General features: G+C 39.8%; 1 protein-coding gene across 3 annotated transcripts in view; it reads right to left on the minus strand.

The window, feature by feature from the left end:
* The window catches only part of HERC4 (HECT and RLD domain containing E3 ubiquitin protein ligase 4), an 87,398-nt gene extending 68,000 nt beyond the window's left edge, over nucleotides 1–19,398 (minus strand). The window contains exons 1-3 of one of the 3 annotated variants that reach the window (XM_020998167.2): nucleotides 19,060–19,398; nucleotides 16,710–16,841; nucleotides 15,897–16,195 (exon numbers count right to left, since the gene is read on the minus strand). In XM_020998167.2, coding sequence (XP_020853826.1) covers nucleotides 15,897–16,122 — 226 coding nt within the window. In that variant the 5' untranslated portion in view covers nucleotides 16,123–16,195; nucleotides 16,710–16,841; nucleotides 19,060–19,398. The remainder of the gene's footprint in view (nucleotides 1–15,896; nucleotides 16,196–16,709; nucleotides 16,842–19,059) is intronic. The other 2 variants (XM_020998165.2, XM_020998166.2) reach the window with 2 other exon arrangements.
* Between the last annotated feature and the right edge of the window lie 6,983 nt (nucleotides 19,399–26,381).

The raw sequence follows: 26,381 nt of genomic DNA on the forward strand, positions 1-26,381 counted from the left end.
ATACCCATCCCTTGCCACCACTCCCTTACACACAGTATTATCTTCCTTTATTAGAATGTAAGTAAGCTCCTAGAGGGCAGAGACTAGTTTTGCTTTTGAATTTGTATCCTTAGCAATTAGCTTGGCACACTGTAAATGCTGAATAAATGCTTTTTCATTCATTCATTCCACAGCCTAATATGACAATTGTCCAATGACTAACTCCATAGCATCTTAGTTTATCCAATTATCAGATTGTGATAAACCAACCCTCAGAAATAGCCATAACCTGAAGCAGCAATGAGAAATGTACCCAAAATGACAAGACACAATGTTATTGGTCAATTTACTAACCCACAAGTGTGATCTCACTGGCTAGTAATGACTGCAAAATCCAAGGCCTCTCTGAACTACAGCTAAGAAGCAAGGGAAGAAAAGACAAGAAATGAGAGGAAAAGAAAAGGGACTACCAAAAAAAAAATAAGGAAAGGAGACAGAGAGCAGGTGAAAATACAAAGTGTCCATGAAGCAGACCCATGGAGAACAAAGGGAAGAAAAAATAACAAGTGGGCAGGAGCCTGAGAAGATGTGGCACCAGAGCAAACAACTCTAACCAAATCAACAGGATCTTTCAATGACAACATTAAAGATGAACCAACGAAAATAACCCATAAGACTGAAGACATTTAGTGGAGGGATAAATGTTTCTACATGTTAATATCTGCTAAATAATGGCAAATGCTCACATTTCTATAGTACTGAAGAGGAACAACCAAACAATGCTGAGGTCTACTCATCCCATTACCAGTGGTACAGTGGAGTAGGTAAGGTGCTGAATTTGGAGTCAGGAAAACGTGAGTTCACATTTTGCCTCAGAAACATCCTAGCTATCTTCAAATCACTTAACCCCTCTCAGCTTCAGCATCTTTATTTGTAAAATGAGCATAATAACAGCACCCCACCTCACAGGGTCTCTGTGAAGAGCAAATGAGATATTTTATATAAATGCTTTAAATATTTAGATCATTAATATTATTCATGATGATTTTGAGACACCAAGAAAATTTCTCCAATTGGTACACCACTTGCAAAAGCTAAAAAATAGATTTCACATGGAAAGATTTCTACCAAAATCTGTTAAAACAAAGTGTTGGCACCTAAAGGAATTTTTTCCCCTGAATGATAATATCATTATTGACAATACCATAAACAGCAACAACCTAATGAGTCCACACCTTCATCGATGCGGACATGCTCGTGTGGATCATTTCTTATTCTTATTCTCCCCTTAAATCTCTACCCTAACAACTGAAGGTCTCGCAAGACTCCACAGGTATCAGGGCTCTTATGGGGCCATCCACCTCTCAGGGCTCACGTTACATGATGGGCCCACCTCTTTTTAGCATGCTGTTATACTTTTTATAATATATTTTATAATGTAACATTAATTTATATGTAATGACTAGTTTATTATTATACTTTTTATATTACAGGGATTGTGTTTTACAGAAGGAGAATCCTCTCATCCAATACACTCCAGTTACTGTCCAAGCTTTCCAGATAACTACAAGCTTATTACACAGGATAAATTATTCTACATGAGCTATGTAAATGAAAAGCCTGCCTTTCCTGTGATTGCTGTTGAATTTAAGTAACTACATCAGTATCTAAAAAAGAAAAATAATGTACTGCAGAGAGCTCAGAACAACGGCAACTTTGCTTACACCAGAGTAATATCACATAAGGGCAGTTAGGTGGCACAGTGGATAAAGTGCCTAGCCTGGAGTCAGGAAGACTTCCTGTGTTCAAATCTGGTGTCAGACACTTACCAGCTGGGCAAGTCACTGAACCCTGTTGGCCTCAGCTTCCTTACCTATAAAATGAGCTGGAGAAGGAAATGGCAAACCACTCTAGGATTTTTGCCAAGAAAACCCTAAATGGGGCCACAAAGAGTCAAACATAACTGAAAAATGACTGAAGAACACTATCACAAAAAGTTCCACTTTCTCTTTCACCAGAACAGAAATCAAATCCATAAAGTGAATTAGTTACATTGCTTTCAAGCATTCACCTTCTGGAATATCTAAAAGATTTTGGTTATTCCAACAAAATAAATATAAGAGGAAAAAAAAGGCAAAAAGAGCCAAGAAGTCACAGGAGCTAAGAGCAGACACTGGTCGTCCTTTATTCCACTTCCAGGAAATACAGTGAGTTCCCCTCCTAGCCATCCCAATCACACCACTCCCTCCAATGATACAAGTAGTTTGCCCTTTGTAACTCCACAGATGTTCCTGAAGAGCCGCTGTAGCTAAAAAAGTAAATAAATAGATCACTCAGAATACCCTGGTCCAGAGCCCCTCCAAACTTAGCTGGGCTAGTTCTCCATCAGTAGGCAAACAATCTATCAGCAACTGGAGAATGAAAGACAAAAATAAAAGTCTCTGACTTCAAGTTGCTTATATTCTACTTTAATATATTTCCCCACTGAGGGAAAACTTAGGAAAACGTACCTAAGTCAATACAAAATATATTAAAGTGGGGAGGGAGGGAGAGCTGGGAAGGGGCACTCCAGCTGAAGCCCTGAATGGAACTAGGTATTCCAGAATCTGTAAAGACAGAGAACATTCCACCAGATACAATGAATTGCTTTGAAATGTTGAGTTTGAAACGCCCAGGGGGAATTCAGGTAGAAATATCCGGTTGGTGTCACAGGAGTTCAAGAGAGAAGGTGGCTGCATAGGCAGATTTGGCCCACGCTCCTAGCACAAGCTGCCAGAATCTGCCCTCTCCTGATACAGCCTTTACATTTCCCAAGTAAGTGCTGGGGAATGATGAGGCATTGATGATAGAACTGAATCGTACCGTAATGACAAAAAGAAATCAGATCTGTCCTTCTGGTCTCAATGTACTTTTCCTTGATGCTCACTCTGGTTTCTCTTATCTATTCCTATGTACTGAAACTCCAATACAGAGAAAAGCAACTTTTCTCCCTTAGGATTTTAGTTCACTATTATATTACCACACTTGACCTCAGGGTCACCTCCCTACAAGTTCAAGTGTCCTGATGAAAGGCCTGCTTGCCCTACTCTAATTGTGTCTCTTTTCCCACCTGTTCTTTAGATGTATAAGGATTTCAAACCTCCTCCGTTTCTCTCTTTCCACTTTCTTGGAGAGAGGAGCTTTTTTGAAGACTCTCCTCTCTCTTCACCTTCCGCTTGCTCCCTGGTGGAGCAGAAGCTAGGACTGAATGACCACAGTCATTCTGTAGGGTCTGAAACATGTTGGCTCCCTCAGCTGCCCAACAGTACCTGCCAATTCAACAGTGAGCCAGCCTGTCAATTCTGGAACTTGACAGTCATGCCACTTCTCTGGAAAGCCTCTTCACTGGATATCAGGGACAAAGGGACTTCCAAAGCAAAATTTAGAAGGAAGAGCAGCATTCACCTCTTCCAAAGAAAACTGGTGAAGACAAGTGCAATCTGCTCATTGCTAAAGCCACCCTCTTGCTGCCCCTTTTTTGTAACCCTAGAACCCAGGGCATAGACTTGGTACACAGCAGGTCTCAAATTAAAATCTGAATGGAATTGAGAGATAAAAAGATGAACAAGACAGAGAGTTCTTGCTTTATGAAAATTCACACTGTGATGCAGGCAACATAAATGGTAACGAGAAGCAAGGAAGTATCTCTACATCAATTCCCAGTGAGTGATGCTGGGCCTCTCCCACGTTCAATAGTGATCCTTATATTTTCACCACGACTGGAGGCAAACATGCTCTTGAGGAGAAAAGTCTCTAGATCTCTAGATCTAGATGATCTCCATCTCTAGAGCATAAGCCAATAGATTTGGCAATGAAAATGAAAGAATCAGAAAATACAAAGATGAAAACTGTCATGGATAGCACATGAACTTAGGCTTGTGGAGTCAACTATCAATGCAGGCCAGAGTAAAGGATGCTGCCCAAATAAAGGTACATGCAACAGGCAGTGCTTACGTGAAGTCAACTTATCTGTTGAAGCAAAGAGAAGGTGCTATTCTAGAGAAATCATTAACTGTGTGGATAGAAGACCCGGCTCAGAAGAAGACCCCTTTTGGGCTTGATGACACTTGAAGCCATGGCTCAAAGCTCTTTGGAAGACGTGAATGTAAAGTAGCCTGAATGAACACAGATCTTTACAGCAAGCAGCAGTTGGTTTGCATGGTTTAAAAACTGTGCAATCTTTTATAATGTGCAAGTGTCAAGAGAGGCTGCTAGGGCAGATACTGAAGCAGCACAGGAGTTCTCTGAGTTCCTAAAAAATAACAGACGAAGGTCCCTACTTGCTGGAGCAAATCTTTAATGTAGGCAAAACCAGCCTGTTTTATCAAAGAATGTCATCTCAAAGCTGTATCTTGGTGGAGTAAAAAAACTATGCCAGGGAATAAGGATTTGAAAAATAGTTACTCTTCTGCTTGAAGGGAATGCTTCTAGAACTTGAAAATTAAAACCTGTTTTTGTGTATCACTAAGAAAATCCTGGAGCATTGAAAGGAATCAGCAAGGCAACACTACCTGTGCATTATATTTTGCTAACCATAAGGCAAAATCATCATTTTTGAACATCAGTTTATGCACTGCTTCATTCCCAAAGTTTTGTAATGGTAATGGCAATCCTTTCAGGAGTTTACTTATTTTGAATAATGCCCTAGGTTACCCTCTCCATCCAGACAACTTTAATGAAACTGTACCAGTGCTCTGTTGTTGTTCATTTCAGTCATGAGGTTGACTCTTCATGGCCATGACTCATGTACCATCGCGTCCATGGGGTTTTCTTGGCAAAGACACTGCAGCAGTAGTTTGTCATTTTCTTCTCCAGTGGTCTACCTTCCCCCAAACACTACCTCATTACTACAACTTGCGGATCAGGGGGTGACTGTGAATTTACACACTATATCTGACCAGGCAATTTCAGCTTCGGATGCAGATTAAGAACTTGATGGTGAGAGATATCTGGAAATCCTATAATATTTACCATGCAATCTGAAATATTGCTAAGGCATGGGAAGATGTAACAGAAACAAGTATGAAGAAAATTTGGAAATCAGTTTATTCTAATTTTTATTTGACAAAGATGAAACATTCAAAGAAGTTGAGTAATAAGACTGTAAAATTAGTACAAAAATTGGAGCTAGAAATGGAACAGTTGACTGAATCTCATGAAGAACCGTGGAATGAGCATCTGACTGAGCTTCCAGCCTCAAAGATGGTAGAAGAAGGAAAAAGAAGCTTCAGAACCCAAGGCTGAACCAAAAAAGATCACAAGGAAACCGCTGGCAGAAGCATTTCATTATTTGAATTAATTTTCTTTTCTTGTGTTGAAAAGACGGATTTGAATACTTCAAGACTTTTTAAAGTTCAAAGACTAGTTGAGGATAACATTGCTTGCTACAGTCAGATATACAAAGAAAAAAGAGCCACTTTCCAAGCATCCCTTAATAGTTTAAAAAAAAAAATTCACAGCCAACTACCAGTTAGGCTAGGTGCAGTGGGTGGGAAAGGGGCAACACACTACACACTTGTGGTAACTTTACTGTGCGTACTTTATCAGTAACTTTACCTTTCATTTCATAATTCTATTTATCACCATAGTACAGTATTTAATATGTCTGCATTTTAGTACATTTTATGATTTTTGTAAAGGTATTATTTTGCATATGTCTTTGTTATATAGGCTAAGTGAAGTAGGTGGGTAAAGGCCAATTTGCATTACACAAAAATCATTTTACCTTGAGGTCTGTGGATCAGGTCTACTTACATAAAAGTAAGAACAGTCTGTACATACAGACTAGCCCTCAAAGAGCCCTCACCAGATTTTTAAGACTCAAATAACTGTAATACAAGGCTGAAGAACAGAGCCACTGAATGTTTGTGCCCGCAGGAAATGTAGGAACAGGAGGGAAAAACTGTCCCAATGAAGGGAAAAAAACAAACTCAAGAGGTAAAAAAGAGGACCCAAAATATTGTAGCATCTCAGAAGGAAGGAGAGAATTCCAGAAGCATTAAACTTAGAGATGTGTACTTTTTGGGAGGTTCTGAATATTTACAAATTATCTGCCACTCTGTATCATCCCTACTAATTATGTATGATAGTAAAACAGTTGTAACTAAAAAATACAAGAGTGATCATGGCAATATTTACAGGACAAGAGAGCTAGAATATGAAGAGTACTTAAAAGCCATCTACTGGGGCAGCTAGGTGAAGCAGTGGATAGAGCACTGGCCCTGGAGTCAGAAGGACCTCAGTTCAGATCTGGCCTCAGACACATAATACTCACCAGCTGTGTGACTCTGGGCAAGTCACTTAACCCCAACTGCCTCACCAAAAAAAAAAAGCCACCTATTATAATGCCCTGATGCCAAGCATTTGCTCTTAGATAGCATATAATCTCCAAAAATAACAATGAAAAATGTTGATATACTGTGACATAAACTCACAGTCTAGAAGTCATCCAGAGATTATTAAATCAGAGAGGCAGACAGCATGGAATGATGGCTAGACAGCTGTACTGGAAGCCAGGAAAATCTAGTTTTGATTCCTTGTTCTAATATTTACTTGCTTTGCAACTATAGGCAAATCTCTGTGGACCTCGGTCAGCGTAATCATCTGTAAAATAAGGATAATAACGTCTGCTACATCTACCTCAGAAGATTGTTGATAATGAAATGAGATCTGTATGTTTATGTGTTTATGTCTGTATGTTTGTATGTTAAGGATACTGCAAACTTTAACGTGCTCTATATCTGTGTCATTATTTTCACCATAGTCATAATTATCATTAGTGCCTATCAAGCTGTGGGATATTCCTGGTTCATCCAGTCATAATGGAAAAAACATACAGGGGTGGACAAGGCTAGTCCCAGGAGGGCAGAGGACGGCTGAAAGCCTGTCATTAGGTGCCAGGTCATCAACCCTAGTTCATCTGAATAATACAGTATTTAGGAAATGAAAACACAGCTTAAATATACAGTACGGAATACAGAGATAATTAAAGACAAAATCCTGGCTATCATTGCTATTTCCTGGATCAGTGGATTATTTGTTTTGCCCCTTAAGGTCTAAACCTGACAAATGATTTGGAGGGTATAATGAAAGATGAGAAATGAGACACAAGGTCAGTAAGCAAGAAGGCCAACTTACTCTATAAACTTGGGCATATTACCTACATATGTGAATCCCCAATAGCCCAAGAGTTAAGTTAGGGGACCCAGGGGGAGCCTCAAAGATGAGAAGAGCCTCTAATACACTAGTTCCAAGATTTAGGATTTCCCCTCAGGTTCCCTTACACTAAAACTAGTGCTCTTCCTAGTACATTACATTGCTGCACAATACCCAGAGACTCTGAGACTTGTTAAAGAAAAATCACCAACAGTAATAATGTTTTGTCTTCTGTATACAAAAATGATGCTCCTGACCTATAATGATATGGCCAAAGAACAGCTTATAAAAATTGCTGTCCTGTTCAAAACTATAAAAGAAGTGTTTGGGAAGCAACATACATATTTTGATGTTATATCTACTCTTTTATCTATAGGTTTCAAAGGCTTGTAAAAGTATTAAGCTCCCACAATCTTGTAAAATGAAGCATGTATTGCTATTCCTATTTTAGATGGCACAGAAAAACAGTCACATCTCTGAAATAACTCAATGAGTCACTAGTGGAAATAGGCATTAAAACCAGAGAGTTTCTGATTCATAGTTCTATACACCAAAAGATTTTTTTCAAAGGTTTCAAGAAAAGAAGACAACAGTAAATAAGAGACCTATTTTTCCTTAAGGTTCTAAAGTCTACACAAAAATCTGTTCTATCAGTTAGTCAGTGGATGACAAGCACTCGGGAGAGAGGAACATTAGAGAGTGGAAAAGTTCCCAGAAGAAGGGGGTAAAGACTGAGCATCACAGAAGCTGGTTTCAAACCACTCATCTGACGCCATCTTGTACCAGTTACTTTACCCTCTGGATCTTAATTTCCTCATCCGTAAAATGAGAAGGTTGGACTTGCTGATCTCTGGGGTTCCTTCCAGAGCTAGAGCCCATTATGGATCCTATATCTCACAGGGTTTTCTCAAGGCTAACCTGACATCAGAAAACAAACTTCTTAGTATTATATACATGCAAGATGACAATTATATTAATAACCAGGAAGATGGCAGGATATCAGAGCCAGCATTTGCTCTGGCTTAAACAGAAGACATGAACTTAAATTCTAAACAATCATATGATGTAGTAATTAAAGAGCCTGGTAGGCTCAAGGTCTTAGGTTTCATCGCTTGCTCTTCACTACCAGCTACTAATATGACAAGCCACTTAACAATCTGTGCCTCTATTTCTCTGCAAACACATTCCCTAAGGTAAAGAAAATTCTTGCTACTTGTGTCACATGCATTTTGTAAGGAACCATGAGTTAACTGGTAATGCTCTTGAAATTCTTTAGATATAGGGTCCTATACAAAATAAAGTATTATCATATATCTAACAGACATCTCTCTCCATTCATTTCCATTATGAAGATTTTTTTCTACTCTGGACATGCTGTTCTTATTTACTACTCTCTCAAAATATAGTATTTCTGATATGTCTTTGCTTCTAGGCAACAAAATTTTTTTCATTAATTGCTTTTTAAAAAGCCTTCATGTTCTTCTCTTCCTCAGGAAATATATACAATTTACCGGGCTATCTAAATGACAGGAACTAGATCTCTTAGTTTTAACAGTCTTGTTTCACTTAGGTCATATGAAAAAGATATGAACTGATTAGGAAATTAGAGTACTGTTTAACTAAAGCTGATTTTTCCCTAGGGATATTCCAATAGTAATTGCACTTATTTGTAAAATTTTGAATGGGTGAAATTTCTTCATTCAAAGACCAGCAGTATCTCATCAACATAGACACCATGGTAAAAAAGATAAGTGAGCAATTGCTGCTGTGGCACAAGAATGCATATAAATGCCCTGAAATTAGACAACACGTTTTTGGGGAATTCTAGGAAAAGAAAAATCACAACACGTGGCATCAATGGAAATATCTCCAGCTCTCAACTGTACAGCCGAGCTAAGTTCAGAACAGATTTCTTCATGGCAATGCTAATCCCGGCATCTCCTGTTAGGCATTCTGAGAATGAAAGTTCTATACTAGATTATACTGAAATAATGCCAGTTCATACTCAAGTACTTATTTCAGACAGTCCCATTACTTTAAGAACCATTCATTATCAGAGAGAAAAACAATTTTCCCTTTGAATGTACACACAGAAATGGGTTAATATCAAGCAAAATGATAAAACTGGGTTATCTTTTGGTTTTTATTTATATTCAACTGAACAACAAAGAACTAAAATGCTGAAGATAAGTTGCTCCATGACATTATACAGATGTACTCTTTATTTAAGTAGAGGGGCATTCTTCTATATACTATCTGAATATTTCAACAGATTCAGGCTCTGTAATGATTTGTTAAAAGAAAAAGTAATTATCAAACAATGCTTATCACAAAAGATGCATCACAAAATATAAACAGCTACACAAAAAGGATAATCTAGAACCACATGTCCTAGTTAGTTGTATATAAAATGAGTCAAGGATGAAACTCTTAAAGGGTAGTAAGAAGGATACACTTCCACTAGGTCTGTGTAACTTGAAGAGATGAAGTAGGATAAAAATATAACACATCACAAATTTAAAAGGACAGATAAGGTGTGAGATATAGTCAATTTGCCTGTGAGAAGTTGAACTGAAAAAGTGAAAGAGGCAAAAGATAGTTAAGGTTCTTTTGCAAAAAAAAGTTACACAGAAGGACGAAATGGAAACATATATCTAATAGACATCTCTCTCCACTCACTTCTAGATATAACTGTAGAATATAATTCAGAAAGTTAACAGTAACAAGAAACAAAAGTGGACATGTATTTATGGTCCTTCTAAGATGTCAAAAGGAAACACATGAATTAGGAACTTTTGAATTGTTTTATCAAAAATCGAGAGACCAATTACCTGGTTTGCATGGTGCTTAGGAATGTCCAGAATGGAAACTCATTTTAGGTCACAGAAAAAGTATATTTATATAAAATAAGCTATCACTGTGACCCTCAAAAGGACACAACAATGATGAATACGAGGCCTTGGCACTCTCTCCCCTTTCCAGCCCCTATCCATTCACAGTGATGTCCAATTCCTTTACAAACTCAGTTCCTGTGCTGAGCTAAAAACCTGCCTGTTTCCTCTACAGAAGCTTCTTCTTTCTCACACTGGTGTTAAATTCTAAGTAGAATCCTGTTCTGCGTGGCTCTAGCATTATGGCTGGACGTCTTCAAAAACCAGGATATATTTAGAAAGCGATTAAAAAACATCTAATAATATAGTTTCTCTAATCTTCATTCCTCACTGCCAAGGGTCTTTGAAAAAGGAGATGAAGAGGAAACAGGTATTTAAATGATCAGGGAATTAACTCAAATTATTGCTAAAAGAATTATTGTTTCTCAAATATGACACTTCTTTGTAGTTCTTCAATGGAATGGATCCATTAATGTGGGTGGGCTCCTCTCATCAGCACAAATCACATATGATTCACGCGTAACTGTCCTGTACAATTCCTGCCCAAGATATTCCACAGACCCTTCACAAAGAAGTCATCCAATATGGAGATTGTGCTGCTACATCTTTATATAAGTCACAGGTTTCAGTGGGACACTGTCACTATATAACCAGCCCACTTCCTTTTCCAATCATATATTTCCTTGACATTGTTTATCACTTTTAGCCACAAAACCGAAGAAAAATGAAGAGAATACAATATCCAACTGTGCTTATTGTTTCTTGACTATAAAAAAGCATCTGATTAGGCAGCTAGGTGGTAAAATAGATGTGGAGTCAGGAATATCAAAGTCAAATGCAATCTCTGACAATTACTAGCTATGTGATCCTAGTCAAGTTACTTAATCACTATTTACCTCAGTTTCTTCATCTACAAAATGGAGATAATAATAGCATGTACCTCTCAGGGTAGCTGTGAGCATCAAATGAGAAAATATTTACAAAGGGCTTTGAAAATGTTGAAGCACTACAGAAATGCTAGCCAGCTATAGGGCAAAATGCCACTTCTATTAAGGTGACACCACAGGAATGTTAAAATCATACAAGATTCCTTAAAAGCTGTAACAACAAAGAGACTTTTGCTCCATGACTCTCTGATTATTATCAAAGTATAAAAGGAAACAAAAGCTCCCTAAAGGGATTTGCCACTGTCATGAAGGATGTTCAGCAAAGGATCTAACTAGAAGAGGGATTCCCTATAGTGGGGAAAAGTTGTTCAGATGTTCCTACTTGCAAAGGCCACTCTGTTGATTATATTAAGCTCTGAAATACTACAAAATCTCCTATGTGCCACAGCAGATAGAGAGCCAGGATTGAAGTCAGGAAAACCCATCTTTGTGAGTTCAAATAAGCCCTCAGACACTTACTAGCTGTGTGACCCTGGGCAAGTCTGAACCCTATTTGTCTCAGTTTCTTCATCTGTAAAATGAGCAGGAGAAGGAAACGGCAAATCACTCCAGTATCTTTGCCAAGAAAATCCTAAATGGGGTCACAAAGAGTCGGACACGATTGAAACACCAACAACTACTCTTAAACGAAATCCTTACTCATCCAAAAGAAGGTATCCTCCCTAAACACATGATTGTTGTCTAGACTATGAAATAAACTCGTGCAGGAAATCTACAGAGCCATTCCAGAGGAAATGCTGAGGACAAGACACTGAATTAGGCCTAGGACTGAAGAGGAAGAGGTGAAGGAGACAGCATTAAGGAAACTGTAGCAGGTTTTTAACAATCTCAGACTTCTCCCTGAAACACAGGCCCATCTTTTAATCTCTATAGTTTTCTGGTAATGCTGAATGGATGTGAATCACGCACTATCATAGTCTCAAAAGAATTAAAGTTTTAAGTCACTCAAAGAGCAAGAGAGAGATGCACACAGAGTGAGCAGAATATAGTAATTACCAACAAAGAACTGAAATGGCACAAAATACATAATCACAGAAATATGACTGGAAAAGAAAGTGAGTGGATCAATAACAAGAACAAGATAAAACTGCTAGCCATGTGCTTCAATCATATCCACTCTATGGTAAAGTGTGAAGAAAGGCTCCCCACTCCCAAGATCACGGATGGATTCCTAGAGTTTTATGGCACAGCTTGGAGAAGCTGTGACTATGATGTGACTAGGATGAGAAGGTATGGATGAGATGCACTGTGTCCCAGTGGAAAGAGTACCCACATCAATGAATCACTGATGCAGTGCATCCCTAGAAACAGGCTACAGCCTCTCTTCACCCTCTGGGTCTGCCTCTGAGGCTTTCTGTGTTACGCACAACTCAGATTCTTCAAGATTAACAATCATATAGCACTGCCACAAGAAAATTTTGGGTTAAAAAGATAGGCTTCTTGCACCAGAGAAAAGATTTAAATTGTTAAAAGCACGATGCAACTTGCCAAATGAAATCTAGCCTGCTCATCTTTCAATAAAATCCTGGAACCAACTCACTGTTGCATGATAATGCCTGGCCCATATGAATGCACCGATGTACTGAGTGGACTGGACCACTACATACTTGCTTAAAAACAACCAAAATGTCCTGGCTTTTTTCACCCAAGCATGTTACATCAGTAGTGGGGAGGTAATATAGCAAGGGGGGACATTGAAGAAGTAGTCATAGCAATCATCCTTCTCCCACAAAACAGACCTTGCTCTCTATTTTCTCCTAGTTCTGTACCATCAATATTGCTTATGACCCAACTCCCTTCCACTGAGTCTGAGCTCTTTATGGTAAAATGCTTCACTAGAGTCTCCTACCACATTTTACAAACTTAGGCAGTCCCTATTTCATTTTTATTTTCTGGCTATTTGTAAGCCCCTCCATACAATTCCATCTCAGTAAATCAATAAACCTTTATTAAGCACCAGGCACTATGCTAAGTGCTAGGGATACAAAAAGCAGCAAAAGACAATTCCTGCTCTCAAGGAGCCAGCAATCTAATGGGGTGACATGTAAACAAATATATTGAAAGCAAGCTACACACAGGATAAACAGGAAAAAATTAAGAAAATGAAAGCACTAGAACTAAGAGGGGTTGAGGACGGCTTGTTCTAAAACACAGAATTTTAGCTGGGACTTAAAGGAAACCAGGAAAGTCAGCACGTAGAGATGAACAGGGAGAAGTGTTCCATGTGTCGGGGACATCCAGAGAAAATGTGTAGAGCCAAGAGATGGAACGTCTTGTTCATGCAACAACCAGGAGGCTAGTATCACTGGATCAACATGTATGTATCAGGGAATAAGGTAAGTAAAAGGACAGGTAGGAGGGAGTTAGGTTATGAAGGACTTTGAATGATAAATGGCACATTTTGTATTTGGTCCTGGAAGTAGCAGAGAGCCACTGAAGCTCATTGGAGGGGGGAAAAAGGGGAGGGGGGAGGGAGTAACATGATCAGACCTACACTTTTAGAAAAATCACTCTATTAGTGATTTAACGAAGGATGGAGTGAAGTGGCGAAAGACCTGAAGCAGGCAGACCCACCAGCAGCTGTTACAGTAGTCCAAGTGTGAGGTAATGAGGGGCTGCACCAGGGTGAGGGCTATGTCAGAGAAGGAGGTGTATTTGAGAGATGGTACAAAGGTGAAATCAGCAGGCCTTAGCAACAGCTCTGGTAATCAATGCTTATTTATATGATCCTTTGTTGAATTAAACTCAAGACCTTGTACCTCCTTCGCAGTTTTCCTAACTCTATCCCATAACATTTTTCTTACTTTCAGTTCCCAAGTCCACTGTTACATCACTTCCAGCTTAGCTAGTGCCTTAGAACCAACTGGTTGTTTTATATATGAATGTTCCCACCACAAACACAAAAAATTACTTTCTTCTCCTGTATCTTCCATAGTCAAGGGTTCACATGGGAAGGAAACAATTTTTCCAGGCACATTAGTAGGGTACAATGTTAACAGTGTCACAGAGTAGGGAAACCCACTCCTCTACCTTCAATACTATAAAATGACAGTTCTTAGTGTTGAATGTGATACTGATGTCACAATGCCTTCATTACAATGTCAACATAACCATAAAAAACACTAAAGACCCTTATGGGTTCTCCAATGTGTCAGAGACCCACTTCCAGGGTAAACAGTATAGTACTAAATATTTCGTGTACTGAATATTTCAGAATTAATACTGAGTACAATGTTCTATATATTTTATAAAGTTTTATCTTCAAAATAAATCTTCATAAGCCCCAGTGACTAAGGCAAATTGGGCAAATTCTATTCTCTTCCTCAAACCCCTTTTCTCTTTGGTGTACAACTCCCAAGAAATAACAGAAACAGAAAAAGGCTAGAATATATAGACAGATGCTTGAATGAATTTTGAGGAATCAACGATGGGAACGATGCTCACATCATAAAAATGTACCACAGAGATAGGACAAAGTAAGAAAAAGAAAGCCTTGTTTCTGTCTGAAGCAAAGGCAACAGTAGATCAATGAAAGGGAATTTCTTGTTCATTTTTGTCAGTGTGGTCACCTCGATGCCAAAGTTTAAAAAAATATGACAGGACTCTGTGACATACTCTTGGGTGTTAAAGTAGAGATGGTAATTAACCTAAGTCCTGTAGTTGTTACATATTGTACTAACTTTTCTATGATTCAGAAAAAAACTGACAAAATAAAACTATAGAGAAAAATAAGAGTAAAATGGCAATCACAAAAAGGTTTTCAAAAACCTAATATACAAGGTAAAGATGGTAAGGTAATAAAGATATAATAAAAGATCTCTTAATTTAAGACCATAGCATTCTATGCTATTATTAGCCTTCAAAAATAGACTAAATAATATAAATTGCTTAAATAATGAGGTCAGTTAATTAAAATGACTGCCAAGGGAAATATTCATGTCATTACTAAGTTATTAAAGTTAGAAGGTGAGAACAAATTACAAATCTTCCGACTATATAAGAATTACTTGAGAAGTAAACATTCTTTCCCTATGTTACAACAGCCATTTTGTTTCCATTGTTAAGTTAATTCATGGGGAGGGGGAGTATGGAAAAGGGAGAAAGTTTGAATTTAGTAATATTGTACAATAAAATATATTTGTCAAAATAATCAAAATATGAAATTATGCCAGACTTGTCAAGATTTTCATTAACCTAAAAGCCATTTATATTTTGCCACATTGAGACACCTTATATTTATACAGCCTCGATTAGTTGCTTTGCCTATTTGAAAACCAGAAATTAAGATTAAAATTCATATTTCAAACTGACAAAATAAAAGTATACATTCAAGATGCTAAGAAAAAAAGCCAAGCTCAGTCCATATACCAAGCAAATAATTATGAAACATTTTAATATTAAATGTTGTTTAACATTTAACATTAACAAAGTGTTGTTGGCTGTTCAGTATAATACCTGTGAAATTATACCGGAGTACACCTAGGCAAGCAGTAAGTAGTAGTAGTTTGGGGTATGCTAAAAGTGATCATATACTCAGGACACTGTTTTCCCCCAGCTCATATGTCACTAAAATTTTGCTATAAAACTAAAACTTCCTAAGAAACATTTATGTCACTGGTAACAGCAAAGATAGACAGATCTGAGATATTTAGAATGCCACAGACTGACACTCCCAATTCAACTTCCAATTCCAACTAAACCTTACAACTTTTTTCCATTCCAAATGGAAATTTTAACTGGAAACTATATTTGGGAAGCAGATTTCAAAACCTTTCACCAAAGATATAAGTTTGAGAAAAGAAAAATTATACAAAGCTTCAAAAATTAATTACTGACTGTTAAAACATGCCTTGAATAGGACAAGCAAATTAGAAAGTTAACTTACCTGGCTTCTTCCTGGACTTTTCATGACCCAATTGTCCTAGATCATTACATCCACAAGTATATACTGTCCCATCATCCAGGACAAATACTGTATGTCTGAGTCCACATCCCACATCCTGGATCTTTTTATTTATGAAAAAGTCACTTTTCCTGGGCTCTAGCACAATCTCTTCATCAATTCCACCCAATCCTAGCTGTCCAAAGGATGCGTTTCCCCAGCACAACATGCTTGTATTTCTTTTGATCTTCCAGATTCAATGATTTTAAAAACTCCCTTCTGTATGGAAGTAGGATTCGTCCCTGGGTCAGGGGAAATGAAGAAATAACGTCAACATAGCTTCAAGAGAAACTTTATGTCAGTACTCTTTTTCAAGTACCATACCTACATACTTATTCATAACACAGTAAGCACTAAAATCTAAGACCTTGAACAAGTATTGTCCATCTTCAACGTCGCTTTTTAAAAAATGCTTCAGAAATGTTTTACAAAATCACAAACTTCACACACATGACAACAAATTTTGACTTGTCTTTTATCTTTTGATAGATATATTCAGGGGAAATCATTTTAAGCATCTTTCTCTAATAGATTTTTATGTTTCTGAATATTTTCTAAAATTATTTCAATTAGAATAACACTTCCCCTTACATAAAAATAAGTTCATAAAGATATTACTTATCTTACTGCAATTGTTGCAACAAAACAGCATAACCAAAAAGGAAAAAACAAGTGCCCAAAGCTCCATTACACAATCCTCTTCTAGAATAAACATCAGCATTTGTGAAGGAAACACGATAGAAGACATATACATACTGGAGGATCTGATGACTTTATAGAAAACATCAACTACAGCACACAACTTTTTCAGGCTCTTTACTAAACTGTCTTTTAGTTAGAATAGAATTAAAGCTGGTCCACATCAACACCAGTTGCATGAAGCAATTTCTGCCCAAAAGAAAAAAAAAGAAACAGTTATAAACAACAAACTTGAACCACTTGATAATTTTTTTAAATCTTCCAATTATTAATAATAATTTTACTTTGTAAGGCAATAGGGAAATAACTTCCTCATCATAATGTCCTATCAAAACACAGACTTGTGACAGTCAAACCCAAATAAGTATTTTTTAAAATGTATTTCCATTTCATTCTAAGTTTAAATTTAAAACGAAAATAATAAGCCACAAACGTACAAATATTAAAAATGTATGCAGTTTTCACTCATGATCTTCCTAATAAACATTTTCTGCGCACAATAAAAATAAAATTTCAATGCAGTCTTCTACTTCTCTGACTAGTAAGATTAATATTTTTTTTAAGTAAATAACACTGGCACAGCCAACTTTTCAAGGGTTGGCGGAGGGGGAAGGGACACTCAGTTTTACACTGATGGTGAAATCCCTGGAACTTTCCAGTTCGATGATTATTCCTTTACTGTAAAGACAGATTAACAAGAGGAGTCCATAAAGCTAAATAGGCAGCATTTCTTAAAGACACCGCATTACTAAATCATACCATTTATAGGAAGTCAGCACTTAGTCATCTCCATTCCTCACTCACAACTATTCTGACAAGTTTGAAACCCAGTTTTCCTATATCCATGACAAGTACAGATTCTGCTGAGTCTCTATGACAGAGCCTTCCGGAGAATTATAGCCTACTTTCTATACAAGCCACGAAGACAGAACTTGGCATTACTCTTTTATTTGGGAGAGGGACGTGTGGAATGATTATGGAATTTCAAATTAAACAAAAAATGGGGGGTGAAGGTGGCAAATGTCTTTATGTCCCTTCCACAGCACAAATCAAGGTGTGAGATGCAGCTATTTTTATCCTTCTCTGAGCCTTGCACCCTAAAGAAAAGCAATGTGGGAAGACTGGAGTGGGGTGAGGGGAAGGTCCATACAACACCCAACCACCGGAGGCCAAATCGATTGGGACAAACAGCCAACAAGCAGCAACATCAACCCCCTGGGGAGAGGGAGACAGAGCTTTAGGAGCTGCAAAGGTCCTCAGAGACCAGTTGGTGCAGCTTTCTCCCTATACAAACAAAGCGAGGCCCGGAGTTTGTAAGTGACTGCCTAAAGAGGGGCATTATATTGATTTAGCACCGGCAGGGACCTTACGGAGCATAGAGAACAGAGGTGTCAAACTCCTGGCCCCAAGCTGCAGATAAAAACTGAGTGCTGTCCCAACCAGATTAGGTAATTTTAACAAAATAAATATACAATACAACGTAGATAACCTAATTTGTGGGGGGACTCCCGGCAAGGATCTGTTTCTATGAGTGTGACACCACTGACGTAGACCAACTCCATCATTTTCCAAAAGTGGAAACTGAGGCTGAGAAGTTCAGACACTTGCCTGAAAGGACAGGGACGCATGACCTAGGATTCAGAGCTGGGAGGAGCCTCAGAGATCACCTAGTCCACCTTCCTCACGTACTTGTAAGCAAAATCAAGGCAAGATCAAAGGCTAGAAATCTGGGAAGTGATCCTGGAGATCACTTGGTCCATTCACACCCGGAGCAGGCTGCCCGCAAGACTTGGAAAAGGAGAGGTTCTTAGAGATCCTCACCGAGAGAGAAACTGAGTCTCGGCAAAAGGTCGTGCCACTTGCCTTCCACACAAAGACTGGCCGAGAGCCCAGGGACCCCCATTGTCCAGAGGAGCGCACCGGGTTCAGGATCATTTCATAGAAGGGGGCCTGTCGGGGCTTGCCCCCCCCCACAGACCCCCGCGAGTGAAAGAGACTGTAGGGATCCCCCTCACCCGGCCCCTCACTTCTCAGAGGCGGGGGACTCCGAGTCCAGGGAGGGGGAGGGGGAGGGGGAGAGGAGGGGCCCCGGCCCCGAGCCAGAGAAGGAGGCCCCGGGGGCCATCCCAGGACCCCAGCCAGGGAGGGTGGACACGTTTTCTGCCGAGGCCCGGAAAAGTGAAGTGACTTTCCCAGGAAAAGTCCTCGATTTAAAGGCGGACGAGCCCCGGGGGGGACTCGGGCCAGGTCCGCGTTTTACAGAGATGGAAACTGAGGCCCCCCCCAGAGGACGGGGTAAGGCGGCCGGGGGGGGTCCCCACAGGCGGGAAGGGTGGGCGGCCTCCAGCCCCGCCCGGCCCCGACCCCGGTCCCCTCCCCCTCCCCTGGCGGGGCCGCACTCACTCACCGGGCTCCGCAGGGAGGGCAGCGGAGCCCCGGAGCGCGGGGCCCGGCCCCTCCCGAGGCCGCTCCTCCGGCGTCGCGGCCGCAGCCGCCGTCGCTGTCGCCGCCCGCGGCAGCCGGGAAACTTTCGCAGGTGCCCTCCCCGGGAGGCGCGGGCCGCGGCGGGCGCGGAGCAGAGGAGGAGAGAGCGAGGAGAGGAGCCCCCGCTGCCGCCGCCGTCCAGTCCCGAGCCAGCCCCAGCGACCCGGATGGAGATGGGGGAGGGAGAAGAGGAGAGGGAGGAGGGAGCGGCGAGGAGGGCAGGGCCGGGAGGGAGAGGGGCGGGGAACCCAGGAAGGGAGAGGAGGGGAAGGACAGACAGGGAGGGAGGGAGGGAGGGGCCGGGGCTGGCGGAAGTGAGCGGAAGAGCGCGCCCCCGCTCCCACTTCCTCGCCCCTACGCGCCGGCGCGGGAGATCGCAGAGGCCCGCCCCATCCTCTCCTTTCCTGTGAGGAGGAAGGGCCGGCGCTGGACGCTCAGGCGCATGCGTCACCCCTGCTCCAGCCCCCGCGTCCGAGGAGGGGGCCCCGAAGGCCTAGGGAGAAGATTCGAGGCGGGTGTTAATCCGCTGGGTCCTAGCGCTACGGCTGAGAGACGGGCCGGGGCCGGGGCCGGGGGCCGGCAGGCCAACCTCCTCCAGTTCGGTTTTTATTTCTGAGGGGAAGTAAATTGCCCAAGGCTACACACCAGTCTGGTGACATTTGAACCCGGAGCCTCAGTTTCCAGAGGCAGGACTCCTTCCACCCTGCCATAACTTGAGGAGATTTCTGAGGGGAAAAGCGCCTGTCCCTAAAGCGCTTCGGGGTTCACGAAGCACTTTCTTCCCGGCTTCCTCGTGCGGAGGTGGGGCTCGCGTGGGGGAGGGGCGTCGTGTTTCCTCCTCCCTCACCTGGAGGCGGCCTGGGGCCGAAGCCGCAGCGTGAGGTGTAGACGCCGCCTCTGCTATAAGAAGTGTAGCTATCCTAGATGTAATGGGCCGTGCGTGTGCCCGCCTCGCGCGCTTGCCCAGGCCCTGGCCGCCGGCCTCAGCCCCGGCGTTCCCTGAGGCAGCTGCTTTAAAGTTTCCTTAGAGGCGTGGATTCGAGAGCTGCTGGGACCTTAGAGGTCATTTAGCCCCCTTCCCCCATCTTACCAAGAGACAGGCCCGGAGAACTTCCCCGGGTAAGCTCAGCCCGCATTTACACTGCGCTTTGTGAAAAGTATCAACCCCCGGAGGTGGGTGCTGTTAGTAGAATTCCCATTTTGCAGATGAGGGAACTGAGGCAGACGGAGGTGACGTGACATAGCCAAGGTCACACAGCTCATGAGTGTCTGAGGCAGGGTTCTGATGGGGCGCTAATGATGCAGCCTAAAAGGTCCTGGACTTTCCCACGTGGCCCTTGGAGTCTGCACCTGGCCCCACCCTAGACCCCCACCCCAGACCCCCACCCCTTAATGGCACCTACACCCTTTCTCGTTACCTCCAGTAGTCCCAAGCTATTGGCCGCATTGTAAAAAGCTCAGTCTCCTCTACCAGATTGCTCAGATTTCTTAAGAGTCTGGCCAATATCAGGGATTCTTAAAATCTTGCCTACCCTAATTGGTGTTTTAATAAACCTTGTCTCTGACTGAAAGAAGGCTTGAGTCAAATTCATTCAAAGCTGCACCCGGACTTCGTCTTCTGCCCGTCAGTTTTGGGGTTCCCAGCACCGTAGACCGCAGCAGGCCCATTGACCCACAAATCCAACTTTGCAAAATACCAATTTCAATTTCCCCAGCTAAAATGGGTATCGCCATAGCACTGACCATACAAGATTGTTGTGAGAGTCAAATGAGAAGGTTTATGTTAAGTGCTTTGTGAACTTTAAAGCTTGGTGTGAATGTTAGCTCGTTCAGGAGACCCGGAGGGCTGTGAAGCAATGATAGCTAACTTTTATATAGTGGACGTGCTGTTATTAACAGATTAGGAAACTGAGGCAAATAAGGGTTAAGTGAGTTGCTCAGGGTCACACAGCAAAGCAAGTATGGGAGGCCCAGTCTTCTGACTCCAGGCCCTGTGGTCTGTCCACTGTACCACCACTACCTATTCGTTGCATAGAGAGTTCACTGACAGCGTGACAACTCATCGGTTTCTATTAAGTTAAAATTAAGTAGTTAGCCTCTTTATTTCCCAGGTTACTAATGTGTAGTTCCTGTCGCTTCTTCAAGAAAACCAAGATATCCTTTTTCCATGAGAGAATCTAAGTTTATTCTTTCAAGAGCATAGGCTTTAGAGCTGGAAGGAACTTTAGAAATCATCTAAATCCTTTATACAGGAGTGTAACTAAGATCACAGAGGTATTAAGGAAATAACTGTCAATATGCATCTTCACATTTCTAACGCAATGTTCTTTCCCCTATACTCAGCTGTTTGAGGTAGTTTTATCAGTGAGTTAAAGGAAAGGCTAAAAAAAAATGATAATGCAACCCTACAGAAACCACCTCAGGAACAAAAGTCCTTTTATGCCAAGGATGAAGGAGGTTTTTATTTCAAGACAGCTGGCATCCATAAGACATTTGTGTTTAACATCCTTAACGCTGAAGTGAAATTTTTAAATGTTTATATCAGCTATCTGGAATATTTGAAGTGTCAGCAGAAATCTTATTTTCTAATTAGCTATGTTTTCCCCAAAAAAATTAAAAGAAAAAAAGCAGACATTTTAACATTTCCTAATACTTGTATCTAATCTTAGCATATCAGTAATCTAGGTTGAACCAGTGATCAACTTGAACCTAGAATACATTGCCTATTGATCACTTTCAGTCAAAGAGTAAAGTTCAGAGATTACTCAAAATGCTAGTAAAATAATGACAGCATGAGGTAATACCATTATCACCTGCTTGTCATCTCTGGTGATCCAGGTTTTAAGGCTCTAAGCAAAGTGCTCATTCTGGCAGGTTCTACCAAATTGACAAGTTCTCTTTATGGACCTGTTGATGTACCACGTGTCTGTTGTCCAAAGATTATCAAATGTAAGTTCAGAAATACTTATCACTAGGTTGTCTTCCCAGTGGTGAATATTTTAGTCACAGCAACTCTCGAAAGCTGTCTACAATCACACCTCAACGTTGGAGCCTTTAACTTTGGCAACTGTGATTTTATTAGTAACCTCATTTTCACTTTGGAATTTGCAGCCTCCAACATTTCCACTGGCTGTGCACAGTGGAGAAAAAAATAAGAGATTCGTGTAAGTTTGTGCAGTAGCAGGTATCCTATTAGGCACTTCAGTGGTCTTATTCACCCTACCATTGTAGCATAAAGAGCTCCCCCATGCGTCAGTTGTATATTTTCATTGTTTGCCTTTAAAACTCAAGTTTCGTGTTGCAGTTATGTCCCCAATGCATAGTGCAAGTTCTTTGGGCTCTAAGATGATATTGAGATCTCACCAGTCTCTGTGTCTTCAGCAGCAGCAGCAACTAAAGTCCCAGCAACCCCTCCCTTGGTTTTCAGAGGGCACCCAAGGTGGAGAGGTTTACAGCAGTGTAGTATGACAAAGCCCTCACGCTACCATCTGACACAATGGAAGGTAAGATTCAGATTAAAAAATGTTCAGTTTTAATCATTTTATTAACTGTACAGCATTTAGGGTACTGTAGATTTCATGTGTTATGAAAAGTGAATATTGCCTAAAATCAATTTTTTTTGAGATATTAGCACAAAAGGTCATAGATTCTAGGGAATTAATTACTAGAGAAAAAAAGTGTTTTGCGTGTTACCAAGTTTTATTTTGTGTATTACATTTGATAGTTTACTTCGTGGTTACTATGGTAGTAAAAGTATATATTATCAGAATCGTGTTTTATTATAAAGAATTGTATGTAGAAATCAGCAGTCTCTTGTGAAAGATTACAGTTTTTGGTGGTTGTGGAAGCCTAACTCCCTATTTCCCATAGGTTCAATGTATCAACATTCGTGTTCTTGACTTCCACACTGTTTTCTAGGCATGAACATTACCCCTGCTAAAGATGAGATTAACTGTACTAAGGTGTCAAAGAGCTTGCAATTTTCATCAGTGGAGGGAGCATCTATACCAACAAAATTACAGATCCTTAAAAAAAATGAAATATGGTACCTTTTTTGGTAACCAATCTTTTAAATTTGAATATTGTCCAATTTCATATTAAATTAAAATTTTAATATTGTCCAAATTACAATCTGGTTTCATATTACTAGTAGTGAAATTAAGACTTTCCATATTCAAATGCCTTCATAATGCTACTTGATTCTAAATGGATGGCAAATGGATAAATCTATTTACTATGGAGAAGTATGTCTGATATGGTATCAAAATTTGTTTCCTCCTCTTTGCACGTATTCTAAAACTTGTTATTCTTCAAGAAGACAAAATTTCTGCAATCCTTGGTATTACAAATACGAAAACTAGATTGTAATTTGGGCCAATCAGAGAGCTCAAGGGTCTTGGTCGCACGCGCACACACACACACACACACACACACACACACACACACAAGCAGGTAAATTCTCCTGAGTAAGATAGAAAAATATTATGAAAATAAATAATGAGCTGGCCTAATACTTTCCTCACTTCACTAAACAAAAACTTTAGTCAATTCATTAAGTAAGTAGGGATAGTTTTTTTTATCATATAAGAGTCAAAATAAATATTGAAAACTATTCTCCTTTTTTTCTTCTTTTAAAGGATATAATTACCTTTCCACTTTTTTTTTTTTGCTTTCTTAAAGCAACTCGGGACACAATGTGATTTTCCAATCCGGGGCTGGAGTACTGTAGAGGCATTATCTTGGTGGCCTGTGGGATAACATTTCTCTTGAACACTTGTAGAGAAAAAGAACACCCAACAATGGGATTCTCTTTACTAGAAATTCAATTTATTGGCTTGGTAATCATGGGAATTTTCCCAGCCCACTTTTATTTATGTATTGCAACTATGCTCACCTCCTTTAGCTCCATACTTCTTACCTTATCATTTTCTCCTTCTAAGAGAATTGGACTGGAAATGTGGACACTTACCTTCAAGTGTGGACTCTTACTTTGTGCTACTGACTGTGACTTTGAGCAAAGCTCATAATTTTTCTAGCTGTCAGTTTTCTCCTCTGGAAATGAGTCAGGTGGTTTGAATAATGTCTAAGGTCTTTTCTTGATCTAAAAAAATTCTAATTTTATGATTCTATTCTTTTGCTTTTCCACCTCTCTTTCCACAATTTATAATCCTTCCATTGTCATCTTCTTTCTGGAGATTTACAGAACAGGAATCAGTGAGTCTGAGGGAAGGGTTAAACAAGACCATTTCCTTATCTGGATCTCTTTTTAAAAAAAACCACACAGCTACTTAAAATCGGCATATATAGTAGGTTGCTTTGTATTTGTTATGTTGTTATCCTCTAATCCACAATAATTTTTATTTTAAGTGTAGTATTTCTATGGGTCAGCTCTCTAAATCAGTTATCCTCAAGTTTATTTCTTTTGCAACATCCCATTCTGGAAAAGTAACACTTGTAAAAGCAAAAACAGTTTTGATACTACTGCATTTCATATAGATGTCTTTGTTTCTTTTCCAGCACCTATTCTCATCATTCAGGGGACATTTAAGCAAGTATTAAGCTGAAAAATCAGATGTAATGAGTCCCTTGGCCAGCATGTGGGGATGTGTTCATGCCTTTGAATCCAAAGTGCAATTGTTATAGTCATTACTCACTGAAAAGAGAAAAGTCATTGTGATTTGTGGAACAGAAGAATAAGATAGAAAACATGAAAATTACAAGATTAATTCCTCTATAAGTAGGATGATTTATTCATCAACGGTAGTATTACCTATACTGTGAAATCAAAAGGCTTCCCACAGCAAGCATGTTAACAATAAACATTAATGAATAATGAACATATCAGTAATTGAATATATAAGTAATAATACTGTAATTGTAATACCAAGGATTGCAGAAATTTTGTCTTCTTGAAGAATAACAAGTTTTAGAATATGTGCAAAGAGGAGGAAACAAATTTTGATACCATATCAGACATACTTCTCCATAGTAAATAGATTTATCCATTTGCCATCCATTTAGAATCAAGTAGCATTATGAAGGCATTTGAATATGGAAAGGCTTAATTTCACTACTAGTAATATGAAATATGTGTAGGTCACTTTATTTCATTCCTTGGACAGGGGTCCATTCAAGGTTATTCCATAGCATGAGACTTCAAATGGCATAATTGAAATGGTATAAATAATCTGGGGCAGCTAGGTGGCACACTGGATGGAGCACCAGGTCTGAAGTCAAGATGACTCATCTTTATGAGTTCAAATCAGGCCTCAGACATTTACTAGCTTTGTGACCCTAGACAAGTCACTTAACCCTCTTTGTCTCAGTTGCTCATTAGTAAAATGAGCTGGAGAAGGAAATGGCAAACCATTCTAGTGTCCAGGGGTCCAAGAAAACCCCAAATGGAGTCACAAAGAGTCAGACACAACTGAAACAATGAAACAACAACAACAAATAAAGAATCTACTAGTTGTTAAGTAAAGGTTGAGACCTTAACTTTCTGGTGTGTCCCTCTTCTCAGGTAGGTACAGGACTGGTATTAACTTTAATTACAGTCACTTTGCACAAGTATTATTCACAGCATCATCAGTTGAGACCATCGCTAATTAACTGGCCAACTTATATTAAAAGCTTTGCTTGGCATTCTGTGAGACTGTGATATCTTATTTTATAAGGGGACATAATATTAAAATAACACGTAATATATTCCTGCAGCTTGATGCCTCATGTGGAAGTTAGTTTTATACATCTTGCAAATGTTGCACAGATGTTAAAAGGTAAAGAGATAGAAAATGTGAAAAATTCTGCCATGAAATCCACTGAGAGAAAATGTTTTACTTTTCCCTTGATACCTTCAGGGTACAGATAATTTTTACACATACTGTCTGTTTGCAAACTTTAAAAAAAGAATTAGCTGTTCATTTCCTTAGCCAAAATGAAAAAGATTGTCATGACAGCTGACATCTAGAAATAGATAAAATACTAACATTTTTATGGGAAGATTTTCATTAGCATTTGAGCAATGTGTTCTTGTAATCTCCATATGAGATCTGATAGCCTCAAGGAAAATATTTAAGCAAGAGTGAGTAGGAAAGGATAGAGCATTCCTAAAAGACAAATTATAGTTGCCACCTTCACATTCCCAAAGACAATTTAAGCATATTAACATGACAGAAATGTTTGTCCAAGAAAAATGTCATGCAATTTGAGCTGAATGTTTTTACCTCAGTTGAAAAAAAAATTACT

This window comes from Phascolarctos cinereus, unplaced genomic scaffold (genome assembly GCF_003287225.1).
Source record: "Phascolarctos cinereus isolate Bilbo 61053 unplaced genomic scaffold, phaCin_HiC Scaffold_3;HRSCAF=262, whole genome shotgun sequence".
Lineage (NCBI taxonomy): Eukaryota > Metazoa > Chordata > Mammalia > Diprotodontia > Phascolarctidae > Phascolarctos > Phascolarctos cinereus.